The sequence below is a fragment of the Lactuca virosa genome, chromosome 4 (assembly GCF_052849685.1).
Source record: "Lactuca virosa cultivar CGN04683 chromosome 4, Lactuca_virosa_CGN04683_v6, whole genome shotgun sequence".
In the NCBI taxonomy this organism is placed as follows: Eukaryota; Viridiplantae; Streptophyta; class Magnoliopsida; order Asterales; family Asteraceae; genus Lactuca; species Lactuca virosa.
In genome coordinates, this window is record NC_136429.1 from 120804304 (window position 1) to 120820332 (window position 16029).

Genomic DNA, 16029 nt, shown 5'->3' on the forward strand with positions numbered 1-16029 from the left:
CATCTATAAAGTTATAACAAAAATACTTTCAGACATACAGAATCCACATTGTGGTCAACCTTATCTCTCGAGGAATTTCCTTTGTTCAATCCATGTGTAACCTATGTCAAAGTGGAGAAGATTCTAAAAAACATTTGTTCATGGAATGCCCTTTTGCGAGTAGTGTGTGGAGTTTGAATCTATGTTTGTGTGGTTTTCCAATTACAAATCGCCAATTGCTCTCTTTTCCATGGAGAAGGATTTTCAAAAATATAAAAAAACTGCAACGATGGTCATACATTCTATCTTGATGGCAACTTTTGACATACTCGAAACGATATTATTTTGAAGAAAGAGAAACAATGCCTAATAAAAGAAATGGATCTTGGGCAATGGTCTTGTCGTGGGTAAAATTTAAGAGTGAAGACCTACTCTTTACGCCGGAAAATTTGGTGTTTTTCACCAAAGAACGTCTTGTAAAAAAATATATTACCAATGTATTTCTACTTTCGATTTCTTTACTGTTGTCAGAGGATCTATATTCTACATTTATTTTAAACGGTAAATCTACTCTGTTCTTTAATTCCACATATGTCTACGACAGGAAACTCTTAACCTCAATGAAAAACATCTGATACGTTGGCATAGAAATATGATGTATGTGTTTAAAAATCACTTCTATATCATAACCACTATATTTGCATTTAGAATACATTGATTAGATGCGCATATATTCAAACTTATTTGTTAGATGCATATATTAAACCTTATTTGAATTTTTTTTTTAATTCGTTAATATAACATTATCATTTCCCAACAAAACTATTAAATTCCCCTTTTAACTACGCTAATCTTATAGATACTATAGTTATTACACAAAAGAAGATGCAACGTGGGGTTCTAGGCTTATAGCTAGCTAATAGCGTTAAGTCCCCAACAACTATATTCCATAAAAGCCATTACAAACTAATTCAACCAAACTCGATACAATTATTGTTACATTTTACATTCACTTACTTTTCCTACTCATAGACTTCGATTTCTTCATTTTCTTCCCTTTCTCATCAAAACTACTCCACGCGTACCCAATCGGTACACTAAACGGATCCGCCACATGTGGCGGTCCCACCCTATTCGTCAACATCCCCGACCGACTGCCGCCCCTCGACAACCACGTTGCAGAAGAGGAAACAGAAACAGAAGCCCGAAGGGCTTCTGTTTCTGTTTCTGTTTCTGTTACTGTTACCTCATAATCATCGTTCTCATCTCCACTACTGATAAAGTGGCGGGGACTGGAGAACGGTGTGAAGAACTGTTCTTCTGGTGGTTGCAGGTCGACAAACTTTGTAAACGTTATTAAAACACGTACGGTTGGCACCACGGGAATCGCCACCTTCATATCGGAAAATTTACAACCATCAAATCAATTGAAATAAAAGTGAGAATCAAAAGTTGGTCAATGTAGTACTATATGTTTGTAGGATCAAAAAAGGGAAAGTGAGTTGATGGTGAAATAGCTTTAAACATGTCTTTGGGACATATGAATTCATGAATAAGGGCCCACTAAAAGTACTCTTATTTTGGTCCTATTTATCTAGTTCTTTTTTGGGAAAGACGTTGAAATCGATATTACTAGGAGTAAAGGAAGATGCTTAGTGTTGATTCCTAGTAAATCAAAGAATAAGAAAAACAAGACGTTTTACTTTTAAGTTATTTAAGTAATAATACTTTGAAAATTTAGACTGTTTTAATATTATTTTTCTTATTATTAAAACATTATATTTATAAAAATATACCCAATCATAATATTGAGAATTATTGTATTTCAATGAACCAATTTATTTATAAAAAATGTCATTTAAGAAAACAAATTGAAAACATAACACTATAATTGGATAGATTTTTTCAAATAATGATATGCTTTCAATAAAACAAATCCATAATATTGCAATAAAAAGAAAAAGAAAATAAGATGCTATAATACAAAAATATATGAAAGTACTTTCTTATTTTATGTCCTTACACATATTTCTATAATTAATAGATTTTTCAAAATATAATAGTATAATAATAAGAATAAAAATCAAAATAGTATACTACAATATAAAGAAATCAATGAATATTATGTTATATTATTAAGTTTAACCTTATTTTACTTTATTTTGCGTTTAAGTATCTAGTTAGAGTAGCTAGTTTGAGATTTTGTTGGTGAATTTACTTTTTTAGTTAATATTATATTTTATAATAAAGTATTCATATTTAAATATTCTGATTTTGTGGGACCCATCTAGATTATTCTAATCCATGATCTGATGCATCAAAACCAATAAAATGAAAACAAGTACATATATTTCATTAATTCTTCCAACGGAAAAAAATCTTCATAATAAATTGAATTAAAAAAATCCATCTTTATCTTTCAATTTCAAAAGTATAAAAATGGTACATTCTTGATGATAATTGCTATTTAAAAAATTGTTTTTTTATGAAATTGTTAAGATAAAAAAAATATTAAAAGTTCATAAATGAAAAACAATATTTTATTTCAAGAATTTTGATGCATAGATATTGATGAGAACTATTGGATCACGCATGGCTATATATGTTTTCAGATGATATCAGCTTATAGTGGGTCCCATGTAAATGTAGTTTTTTGTTTTATAATAGTATCAAAAGTGTTTAATTTTAATTACTATAAAATGAAATAGTATCAAAAGTGCTTAAATCCAAAAGAGAAGCTAAATCCATCAAGGCCCCTATGTCCCCTTAAGATCTGTTTTTTATCTTTGGAAAGTAAAATGACGAATTTAGCCCTTACCTTTACCGGAAACGTGCCTTGTGGAAACTTCGTCGTCAGCAATTCCCTCATCCGTCTAACAGCTTTTACTTTGTTAGCTAAAATGTCAAGTAACGGAAGCAGCTCTTCCGTTTGTAACGGAAACGTTTCCGTTAACCAAACTGACGGCCGTAACGTTTTAACGTACTCCTTCTCTTTTGTCTGTGGTTGTACAACCGGTAACGGCGGCATCGGAGGCGGAGGAGGTGCTCGTGGACGACGACGTCGTTCTGGAATGATGTCGACGCTTTTTCTTGACACGGATATCACTTCTCTATCTCCGCTCACGAAGCTACTGTGTCTCCGGCGATCGGAGACGCTGAAACGTGGATTTTCGGCGACGAGAAATCCGTCATCGGAGTCTTCTTCAAGCTCTAGTGGCATGATCTGTTCGCTTCCGGCTATGTCGCTATCACCAGCGGCAATTTTGCGTGATCTGAAACTGAAATGTACGTTGTGGATTTCGTAAACCCTGGCTTTCCACTCGCCGACACTTTCGATCTTTTCTTGCCTCCTCCAATTAGTTCTGGCACACAATTCCGCTTTCGTTACGTCCATTCCTGGACGGTAAACGCTCGTCTGAGCACAGAATCCGGCGATGTCGGAATCACTTAATGGAGATCCGGCATTTTCGAAGGCGTCGAAGATTTTACGGTCGTCGTGATTGAGAACAAGCAACGAACCAGACGGAATGTCTAAATTCCGATCACCATCGCCAAGGAAGAGAAAACTCTGATTCGCTCGTTGAATTTTCAAGCCGTCATAGCCAGCAAGCGAAGTATCTGCTCGTAAATTACCGTCTCGTTTCCAGATCTTGTAGGTGTCTGACGGCGCAATCTTCCCGACGAATGGAACAATAGAGCTCTCGAAGTGAAACGAGATCTCCATATAGAAATCACGCATACGGCGGAGGACGGCGAGGAGTCGGGGAAGACGACGGCGCCACTTCGACCAGGCAGAGACGTGGTGGTATTGGACAAGAATCGCAACAATGTCCGTACACCGGCGACACACAGCCTCCTGCAACGCATTCCATCCGTCTGCGTTCTGTAGAGACACATCAGCACCGGCGTTGGCAAGTGCACGTGCAGCGAACGCGTCATTTGTCCTGACGGCGATGTGTAGCGGAGTCTCCCTCTTCGGATTGTCACGCCGATCGAGTACGGCGGCTATTTGGTCGGAAAGCCTCTCTTGGTTTAAGGAGTCTGACTCCGAGTGAATCTTCGTCGGGTCGGCTAGCCGGGGTAAAGAGGCTACAATACGTGAGAGGGTTGTATGATCGCCTACTGCAACAGCATAGTGGACGGGGCTATGGGAGTATTCGTCGGGCTTAATTGTTTCCGGCGACACCTCCTTCGCCTTTTTGGTCGCCGGTGAAGATTTCGACATTTTAATCTTTGAAACCGTCTCTAAAAACCGGTGTCTGAGAATCTGTAGGACTTGAAAGAAGACATAAACAAAATGGGCAGTTTCGTCTTTTTGTCTACTATCCAATCGGCGCGCCTTTTCATAATTGCCTACACAGAAGTAGAGTATGATAAATTAAATTTAATTAAATTAATAAATAGAGTTTCTTTACGATTTTTGAGAATTGAGATCACACACATTCTCTTTCTTTTTGTCGTTTACATTGTTTATTTCATTTTTTGTCATTTTGGTTAATTGCATCTGCCAAATAAGTCCATTGTAACTTCACCTCAACAGATATTTCATCTGAATCCTTTCATCTATTTGTTAGACAGAAACAGTGTTTGAGTTCACAAGTTGGTTGTGGCAGTGGAAACGACGAGCACATACACATGACATCATTTATTGAAAAAGAGGGGAGACTTTTGTATTATGTCCAATCTTGGAATTATATATTTGTTAGTTGTTACTTGGACAAATATAAATGCGAAGAAAATATATTTGATAAGTGTATGATAATAAAAGGAAATAAATAAATAAAAACTAATAACCAAATTTGGCTAAAAATATTCTTAAAAACTCACCTCTAAACAATCCAAAACCAACCCAAATAAACGCATCACACCCGCTATATTTGTGAGACTTGTGTGATGTGTCAGTCGAATCCATATAACAATGGGTCAAACCGGTTAAGACGATGGTGCGTTGTTGCGTAAAAACCCGAATTCCTGAATATATATGTTAGTTAGGTAAGTGTATGGAATCTTGCATATTCAAAACACCATTGAAAATCTCTAAAAATATATTTTCAAAACTTAAAAGAATAGCAAGTATTCTTTAGTTAGGAAAAGAAGCATTCCAAAGCTAAATACACTCATTAAAACTTCGGTTCTAAAATGTTCATCATGACACCAAAGCTTGTACTTGCAGCCGAACTTTAACAAAATGTCGTTTTCAGTCATATATGTATATAAAAATGAATAAAAACATAATATATATATATATATATATATATATATATATATATATATATATATATATACACACACACACACAAAATTGCCGACTTAAATCATGTCTTACAAATGATGTGGCTTGTCACGGCTCGTAAAAGCTTGAGACTTAACATTGCCGCCAAATGCACTCGTAACGTTATTTAGAACCTTGACTAAAACAATAACAAATCTCATTAGCATCAAATCATTGATTTCAAATGATGTCATGCATCATGTTTCTAATTTGAAAATCACAAGTCAGTCTCAAAGTCCAAATGTCTTACAAATGATGATTTTGGAGCCTATGTAAAGTTAGCACATATCACACTAAACACTCTCAAACTCGACTCACTATGTTACATGCAAACCATCATACATGTACCATATGAGGGGTAACAAATCTCACATGCACATGAGGCCTTCCAGAATTCAATCGCAATCAAGTCTAAAAGTCTTAAATTAGGTATCCAAGTCTCAAGTACCAACACAAGTCTCAAAGTCATCAAGCTGATACACATGATTAAGATCAAAAATTAATTAAAAACATAGAAATTTTATCCTTATTTTAAAATTTCATAAATGATATATATTACATATAGTATTCCATATAATGTATTACATATGTCATTTCTGGAATGACATATATTACATATAATATTTCATATAATGTATGCCCATGGTAATTCAATGGAATGAATTATCAAAGTTCAATATATCAGGGGACATGTTCGTGGGTAACGAATTCACCTAAATGTGTAGATAATCATCTATCTAGCTTAGCCAGTTGTAAGGAACTTCAAGATCACCTACATTTTACAAGATTAAATCATTAAAAATAATCAACCATTAATTAACTAATTAACCTTAATAAACTCAATAGACTCATATCGATTCTTAAGGACTCAATACATGAATCAGTGGAAGCATTTGGAGCAATTAAAATATCCTTCAAAGCTCCAAGGTCAAGTAAAATTTGATGAAAACTCTCATGTTTTTACAAGGCTTGTGGGAAATAGCAAAGAATTTACACACCCCATGTGTTTCATATCAAACCTATCATTTCTAGCAAAAACTCCAAAAATAACAATTATAGCTTACTTAATTGGACTTAGGCTATCCAACTCCAATTCTAATGAATTAGAATGATTAATTAGAGTTTAAAACATTATTCAACCACATATATACAACATGATTAACATCACTAATCCGTCAGATAAAGGATGATCATCATCATTTCTAATGAAAACTTTAAAATTCAAGATACGACTAATTGATTTACTTTTTAGTTATGTTTTACAATTTGGATTGATAAATCTACCTCTAAAATATAATTGAACCTTATTTGCCTAACTACTTTAAGATCTAAATATTTCGATGGTAATCAACTCAAGTTGACTCAAAATTTTCATTGATGATTTGGTGCAACAATTCAACTAAAGGTTCAATTTTACCTTCCAAATCGAAATTTCTTTCGAAAAATTATAGAGTCCATACATTCAAAATATAGAGATAGAAAAGGAGTTGGGGATGAAGATCTCATTTTTCAATATTTTGCAAGTTTGATCCCTTAACTTCTTAATATTATAGTTTGCTCAAAGACACTGAATTAATATTTCCAACTCAGTAACCGTAACTTTAACCCTAGAATGTCAATATATTAATAATTTAGGTAAAAGTCTAATTAGCTAAGTTAAGTCTTAGTCACATCTAATCTCCGTAATTATAAATTTTGGCCTTTTACCTTTCTAATTTTTTTATTTAACTCCATTATTGGGCTAGAAGTTTAACCTTTTATATATATATATATATATATATATATATATATATATATATATATATATATATATATATTATAAAACATATTAATCATATCTTAAATTTTAAAAGCTATAAGTTACAAAGCTTTATGTACAAATCAATTATAGATAAACTAATCTTTAATACTAGTCAAAAGTTTAAAGCCTTTAATTAAGGAAGGTTATTAAATTCATGTAGATAAATTAATTTACATATCTTAAACTAGACATTGATGTTAATTAATTTACATCAAATATATATATACACAGACAATATAAATATAAGGTCTAAACATAAATATTTTATTTAAAAATTATAATTTTTTTATACATAATAACTAATAATACAATTTAATAATTATTTCATTGTAAAAAAATTATTCGCCAAAAAAAGAGTTGTTTTTTACTGCCGCTTTGGACGGGCACACATCTAATATGTATGTATGTATGTATATATATATATATATATATCATGGTTGTAAAAATCGGTCTAGACAGCCGATTAATCGGCGCCTAGGCGCTTGGCGGCCTCCAACCGCCTACGAATAGGTGTTAGAGGGTTAAACTAGGCGGCCTATCGGTCAAAACCGGCCCAACTCAGACCAAATTGGTCTAACTCGGACATAATCGGTCCAACTGACTCTAAAGGACCCACCGGCTCAAAGGAGCCGGTTTGCCTAAAACATAAGTGCATTTGTTCTCTTAGGGAGGATTCCCTTTTATAGAGTGTTTTTCCTTGATAGAATGTTCCCAGCTTCGATGTGGGATGATCAAATTTTACTCTTCCATATATGTTTTGTGCATCTTATTCTTCCCCAATTTTCTTGATGGTCCAACTCCTCGCCTGCTCGACTCCGACTCCTCCCCTGCTGTCGTTAGTCTTCTTCCATCATCTTCTGCCACACCATCAAAGAAACGACATCAAACTGAGCACCGTCATACGGAAAGTACCGAACCCAATCAACAATCAATAATCGGGTAATCTGGAAATAATTGGTGAGAAGGAGATTAGGTCGAATCGAGGGTGAAGAAAGATGAGGTCGAATCGAGGGTGAAGAACCTGAACCAGGTGGTTTAACTCCTATTTTCTTCTTTACTTCTTCGCTTCTTCTTAGTTCACATAACAGATGGTTGAATATGATGATTATTGTTGAATCAATTTGTTTGATCTGAAAATCGATTTCAGAAAATTGTTTTTGCTGGTCGTCGGTAATTCAATTCAATGGTCAAAGCAGTGAAAGTCAAAATTGAATGATTTCAAGTCGGAATTGGTGATCAGATACGAATGAGTGATCAAAATTGAATGTGATTGTTTCAAGATGAGGTCGATTCGAAGAAAGTGCTGCTGTGTTGTTGTGCTGAAGGTGATCAAATACGAATGAGTGATCAAGATGAATGTCGAAGGTGTTGCTGTGCAGGGCTCTGGATGGGTGGAATGTTATGTTCATCTATTATTTGTCTTATCAATCATCTAGGGATATTATTATTGATTTATTCTCATATCTTGCATTCATATGTTTACTTTTTAAAAATTGTGATATAATGCGACTTCTACTGGCAGGGGCTTACAAATGTGATCAGATATAAATGTGATCAAATGCAAATGTGATCAGATATGAAGGTGCTGTTGTGCAGGGCTCAAATTTGTTTTGGAATTATGAATTGTATTTTTTTGACTATGAAGGACCTGTTATCATCACTGCTAACTCATGGAGCCTGGTGTATTTTACCTGCAATTAACCATTTGCAATTATTGATCTCTTTTGATGTGCTGAAATGTTAAATTACATGCTTAAAATTCATTTTGTAACTTTCAGGTTGTTGGTTAATGGTCTAGTTCTCTTTGGTTGGTCTCTTGACCAATTTGCCCTTGAGGGTAGTTTTATTATAATTCTCCATTGTGTTGGAAGATTGGTGGGTTTACAAGAATCATTACATCCAAGTCCAATATTTTTTTAACTAGAAATCTTTGCAATCTTCAATTTTTTGTTTTAATTTTTTTAAGAAACCATATTTCCCAGATCATTTTATATTTAAAGGGCCTCATGGAATTAGTTATAATAGTGTTTATATTCACAAACAAAAAACTGGATTCTTAGTTTAATTATGTGATAATTTTTATTAATTCTTAGGATTAATGTTATATTTATTAATTTTTTAATAATAGTTTTAATAATTAATGGTCCCCGATTAATCCATTGACCCCAGTCTACCGACGAGCTACCGTCGAGCGATTTCTACAACCTTGATATATATATATATATATATATATATATATATATATATATATATATATATATATATAGCTAGGTTATAATGTGGATGGACAACTATTGTGTGGACGTGTGGATAATGCTATTTTATGAAAATTAATAAGAGAATATGTTGTTTAATAATGTGAATACGTTCAATCTCACAGAACTATTGTTATTTTAATGGATTCTCACCAATTCTAATTCATTTTTGTTCTCATTCATCGTTTTTTATTTATTTTAATTCTTACAGAATACGACTCAATAAACATCCAGATAACATTCTGACAGAATGAGAATAATTAAAAAAAGTGTATAATAACCTTATAGACGATTTAATTAGTGAAAATGCTTAATAATTAAAATAATTATATAAGATTGAACGTATTTATATTATCAAACAACATATTTTCTTTGTAATTCTCACATAATAGCATTATCTACACGTCCACACAATAGATGTCAATTCATATTTGAACCTAGCTCTCTCTCTCTCTCTATATATATATATATATATATATATATATATATATATATATATATATATATATATATATATATATATATATATATATATATATATAACGCTAAAACATCTGGTCCAAATAAGGGATAATGACTTAAAAGGGTAATCTATTATTCGTTTTGTATATATTTAATCACTGACTTATTTTTTTTGTCTATATTTTCCCATTGAAATTGTTAAACCGTTCAAAAAACATACTTATAACCTGTAATAATAGGTTTAGCCGGTTTCCGGCATATTTGACTGCTCCGACAAAGCTCCGGTCATATTCTCCGGTGAACATGATTTTCCTGCCGAACTCAAAAACTCGAGTTTGTTCTCTCCTTATGTCTCTTTGTTAGATCTAAATAAATTTTGAACATAAACCCATGTGGGTGTTCGATTTTGAAACTCAAGAACACAAACCCGGAAATCAATTCTTCATCTTCATCTTATTGTGTCCAAACTCAAGAACACACATCACAATTTCTCACTCAAAAAACGATTTTTGAAATGTGTGTGTATGTTAGATTAGAACACGAACTAATATCTTCAGAAATCGAACATGAAATTGCTTATAGGGTATTAACACAAATCATATATATTCCAGATTCAAGTTCATCTTCAAACTCGCTTTTTGGTTTGAAAACCCTAACTCGAGTTCATCTTCAAGCTCGTCTGACCTTTAAGAACTCTTCAGATCTTCAAGCTCGATTTTGAGAAAACCTCCACATGTGAGTGTGTTCATCTTCAAGGAACATAAAACACACAAACTCAATTTCTTCTTTGTTCTTGGAAATCGATTTCTGGGTTTGAAAACCCTAACTCGACTTAGGGTTGTTCTTGAGTTTGATTTTTCGTCTTTTATGTACTGGAATACCAAACCAATCCTCGAGTTTGTAAGCTTCAAACAAATCGAAGGTGTGTGTATGTGTGCTCATCACGTGTGTGTATTCATCTTCTTATGTGTTCGATTTCTGAAAAAAATAACTTACCCAAGTCTGAGTTGGTGAGCATAATGTGGAAATAATTCGAATTGTAGATAGATTCTTCTAAAATAAACTCGAAATCTAGAGTTTTTTGGATGGATTTGTTCATATGTTTTTCAGATCTTTATCTAGTTCATCAGGGTTGTTCATCGTGTTGTTGAGAGATTCTTCATATTTGAGTGTGTGTGTTTGTTCAGAACACGAATCAGATCTGGATGTGTGTATGATTTCGTTTTTTGACAAATTTTCCATAAATGATTTATCATATTTGAGTGTGTGTATATGTGGGTTAGATCAGAAGACGATCCTAGGCTCAAGAAATTGTTTCAGGTTTGCTTAAGAACACTATGGCCGGAGGTTGAAGACGATGAACAGTGATCTGATGGAAAATCATGAATGTCGGAGTTTTTGAGGTCGCCGGAAAAATCATGAACGCCGGAGAAGATGACCGGAGCTGTCAAATACGCCGGAAACCGGCTAAACCTCCAATAGCAGGTCAAAAGGATGTTTTTTGAACAGTTCAACAAGTTCAGTAGGAAAATGTTGACAAAAAAAAACTCAGTGATTTAATGTGTACAAATCAAAGAATATGTTACCCTTTTAAGTCATTATCCCTCCAAATAATGAGTGTTACAGTTTATCGTCACCCCCAATTCGATATGAGTTGATGGGGAGGACATTAAGTGGAAACTATTATTGATATCTAATCTTATTGTTTCACCTCTTAATATTTTTTATACATCCCCTCAAACAGACTTAAACAATTTACCAATAGTAGTAATACGTGGAATTTCATCAATATTAGAAAATCCATATTTATCTTTATTTCTTAACATAGCATCCATTTTTTGGTTTCAAATCATCTAATGGGGTCACACAAATACATCACTAACATTAATCTCCATTGGTGTAAACTCAAGAGAAAATTTGACATAAAATTCTTGATGCCCACATGAATTAATTGTTGGTAAACGAACAGGTTCGAATTGAAGATCAACCGAAACTTGATGTCATCATGATGTTTCTGCAAGTACTATCATTGAGTTGTATGTTGTCGGTGGCTCGGTGCAACTACAAATGTCAAAATAGGTTATGTTGAAGCAACTATTGTGGTCGATGCCTATTGTCCCCGAAAAAATCTATTGCAATAACAAATGTCAACTACTACAACCCTCCCTTACCTATTATCATGTTGATCACCACAAGATGATGTCTCAAAATCCCCTCCTTACATATCTTTGTTATTGGAATTCAACTGAACTTGGTTGTCTATTTGAGTGTTAAGCAGTAAAATCATTTTCTATTGCAACTAACCTATAAATTAGGTGTTCAAGAAGGTGAATGTGTGATTGATCGATCTTTATAGATACAAAGGTGATCTTACTATGTGTTTCTAATCCATTTTATCTACAAAACATATAACATAAGATGACTGTGAAATAAACTATGAGTGAAAATGAGTGTGCCACGATGTGATGTCTTTTATTTTTTAAACGACATGTCATTCCCTAGTTAAAACTTAAGAGATTAATTAAACTGTCACTACACCACTTTGGTAGATGATGTTAAGATGGATGACACAAATAGGAATATATTGTAGATGCATATGTACATATTATGAAAAGGGAAACAATACAGTACAAAAAACCGTGTTATAGTGGACATCATTCATGAGTTGTCATAGATCATTTCCTAAATTTGGAGTTAAAAGACTATCTAAGACAGTTGGTCAAAAAGACCACACCATGGTACAAAGTTGGGTCGTTGTATCAATATGAGAAAGGAAAAGGTTAAAGTATATAATATATAATTAAGATATTGTAGAGGGGTCATCTAGTATTTTTGCTTTATCTTGTTTCCGTGTTTCAAATTTCTATCAACCAAAATATAACTTTTTTTGTATGCACTATGGAGCATGTGGTCAATACAACATTTGATTTTTGTGCAATTATTTTATTTAGTTTTAAAATCAAAAGTAGTTTTTAGGTTCATATTTTTGTGTTTGCTTTGAAAAGAAATATAAAAAAACGTATATGTGCATACTCAATTACCGCTGTTCATGAGTAACGGGTCCACTATATTGCACCGAAAATTTTAAAATGTACATCATACAACTTATACATATATTTAAATATTATAGCTATATATTGTTTAACAAATTATCGGAATGCATATCTTGTTAAGTTATTTCCTTAGTTATATAACTTAGAAGAGCCTACCAAATCGCTTCAAAATATGCTTTACTTAATGAGGATAAATTATAGCACATCATTAAATAGTATTAAATTAAGGAGTGACTCACGATTCATTTATATATTTTAATAGTTAGAAGAATTTTATTGATGTTAGTGCAAAGGAAAAGTGTGGATAGTCGAGAATCCATGTGATTAATGTTTGATGATATGCGGTGCGGCCTTGGAGATGATTGATTATTGGGAGCCGGAGGATACGTTGGACGTGGTCGGCGGGGACCGCATCTTGGTTACGGGTTGTCATCATTCGTTGACATTTAAAAAAGAGTCGGTTACATTCTTAGTCCATGGTATAAGTGTAAAAATGTGACATTTAATCTTTATTTTTAAAAGACAAAACTGAAAGATTAGTTATACCATCGTATTTTAAACTTTTTTTATAGGGTTTAAAAAGTTTTCAACTTGTATGAAAGGTCCAAAATCAAGAAATTCTTGTGATTTTGGTCAAAAAAAAATCTTGAAAAGACGGTTATGCCATTTATTTTATTTTTATATTTTTTATAATTATTCTTATACTTTTTTACTTTAAAAATAAAAAGAAAATAAAAGAATTATTCCCACCCCACCGTCTCTCTCTCTCTCTCTCTCTCTCTCTCTCTCTCTCTCTCTCTCTCTCTCTCTCTCTCTCTCTCTCCTGGTCGCCCTTCTCGATTTGTTCTGATTCTCATGAATATGAGCTTTCAAACAAGAACCAGTTGTGAAATTATTAATAAAATCCGGAAGAAGTAAGAAAATCAAACCCAATTGTATGCCTGTGTTTGATTTTGATATGTTGTATGTGAAAAGGGTGAGATTTCTGGAAATATGTGTGGGTCGGACTCATGTCAGTGGGTAAAAAAATTGAAGAATTAAGAATTTCAAAAGTGAAGCCTACCCCCAATATGAAGCATCTCACCATCTCTTATTTCTTCCCCCCACCATTTTTCAGAAACCCACATCTACAAGCTTTTATTTGAATTTGAATCTGCATTTGGATCGAGATTTTCAGGGGTGTGAGTTTTTCATCATCAATTTCTGGGTTTTACATCATTGTGTGTGTATGTTCATGGTGTTGTATGTGTATGAATGTGTTGAAGAAGATGAAGTGATTATTACAGCAACCATGAACGATTATTACATCAGCAGGGGTGAAGAAGGCTCCATATCCAGAGACAGTTCTTCTCTAGAAAGAGGTGAGAGCAGCAACCCATAGCATATGATCGTCGATGACTACTTCATGAGTGTGTTCAGGTGTATGGTAGTATGTGAGAGAGAGAAGGGGAGGGTGACTAGAAGCTCTGATGGTGATGACGGGATTGTTCTGATGATGCTTAAGGTGTCATTAGGGCTTGGAAACCCTCAGTTGGAGCTTAATTCCTCACATTCGACATCGTCTTCGTCATTACTAAACGTAGAAGGTAATGTTATCCTTTCCTCAATCTCTTTTCTCTTCTTCTTCGTTGATTGCTCAGGTACGACATCCTCCTCTACCTACTTTTCTGGTTCTAAAGATGATGTTCCTGAGAAGAAGAGGCAAGTGAATCAATAGATTATTAATAAAAAGTTGGATTTCATTTTCACCACCACCAGTGATGATAAGCAGTAGGTATGAACAAGTCTGATGCCCCGAAAGCCTACTTGTTCGTGTCACTTATCTCAAATCAAGATGACAGGTGGTGTTTATGAAACTCGTATGTAGGTGAACCAACGAGGTGTCGATATTTTTGATTCTAGTCGTAGTGCGATGAATCATGGTGCCATGGAAGCTTCAATGTTTCATAAACAGTGTGTGTATCTAGTTTAAATTGCAGGTGAAGTGAAGTGAGGAAGATGGGGAAGAGAGAGAGAGAGAGAGAGAGAGAGAGAGAGAGAGAGAACGATGGAGTAGGTGGGGGTAGGGGATAATTCTTTTCTTTTCTTTTTACTTTTAAAGTAAAAAAGTATTAGAATAATTATAAGAAATACAAAAAAGAAAATAAAAGGGCATAACCATCTTTTCAAGTTTTTTTTTGGACCAAAATCATAGGAATTTCTTGATTTTGGACATTTCATGTAAGTTGGAAACTTTTTGGACCCTATCCAAAGTTTTTTGAATACCATAGGGACCAATCTTGCAGTTTTGTCTTTTTAAAATTAACTTAACTTAGACGGTTCCTTATATTTATTATTTTGCATTTGTCAATTATATTTTACTTTTTTTATATTTAAATAAAGAGAATCAAAGATCCTTCTATCATTTGTTTCTACTCGTCTTCCTACTCATCAGATCAAGACACGTGTCAAAATCAAAAGAGGTGATTAAGAGAGAGAATTAGTGGATTCCACATGTCGTTATCTTATATGAGTAGAAGGATGAATAGAAACAAAATGTAGGATGATATATTTTTTTTAAATAATTATGTTATTATAAAAGACGATAGGTCACACCCCTGACCCCTTCATCCCCTCTATCTCTATTAGGAAAAGACATATACAACTTGTCTTCTCTTTCAAGCCATCGAAGTTTCAAATCTGGGTTTCAGATTGGAGTTTTTGATTTTGGTTTGGAGGTAGAGCAACATCGGAGATTCAAACATGACAACTCATAGAGCATGTTATTTCTTCTTGTTATTTTTAACCTCTCCAATGAATGTAATAATCACGCCTGAGGTGAGTTGGACCATATCTTGTTGTTGTTATTATCTTCTCCGTTGTACAAAATAGACGTATATTTGAAGATTCGCGCAGAACTGGTGGTGTTTGGGGTGGTTTTCGAAAAAAAAAACAATCATCCATCTTTGTCCTCTAAATCCCTGGTTAGAGAGAAATAAGTTGAGGGAAACAGACTTGATGAGAGGGAAATAGGAGATTGGTTTTCTAGAACTAAAAGTAGAGTGGTGGTCGTCGGCCCCTTCACACCACCGTCGTCACCCCCTTCAAATCATTAATGTCATCCCCTGCAAGTAACCATCGTCATGGCCTCCAATCCATAATTATCACCTCCAATCGACCACCGTCCTCCCCTGCAAGCCACTAACATGGACTGTTAATAGATCATCT

The 16029-nt window shown here is 33.7% G+C and overlaps 1 protein-coding gene across 1 annotated transcript; it reads right to left on the reverse strand.

The window, feature by feature from the left end:
- Window positions 1-809: 809 nt before the first annotated feature.
- On the reverse strand, window positions 810-4330 carry LOC145107284 (uncharacterized). The gene is made up of 2 exons (XM_079044132.1): window positions 2798-4330; window positions 810-1372 (listed from the first exon to the last, which is right to left on the reverse strand). Exons 1-2 carry the CDS (start codon window positions 4202-4204, stop codon window positions 989-991), a joined length of 1791 nt encoding a protein of 596 aa, XP_078900258.1. The 5' UTR covers window positions 4205-4330; the 3' UTR covers window positions 810-988.
- Window positions 4331-16029: the final 11699 nt, after the last annotated feature.

What these genes read in the sequence shown, in the direction of transcription:
- LOC145107284 (XM_079044132.1), bottom strand. Translation starts at nt 4,204, where the DNA reads ATGTCGAAATCTTCACCGGCGACCAAAAAGGCGAAGGAGGTGTCGCCG. An exon ending in AAGGCACGTTTCCGGTAAAG is followed by an intron (nt 1,373 to 2,797) that starts GTAAGGGCTAAA and finishes TCCGATATGAAG; the next exon opens with GTGGCGATTCCCGTGGTGCC.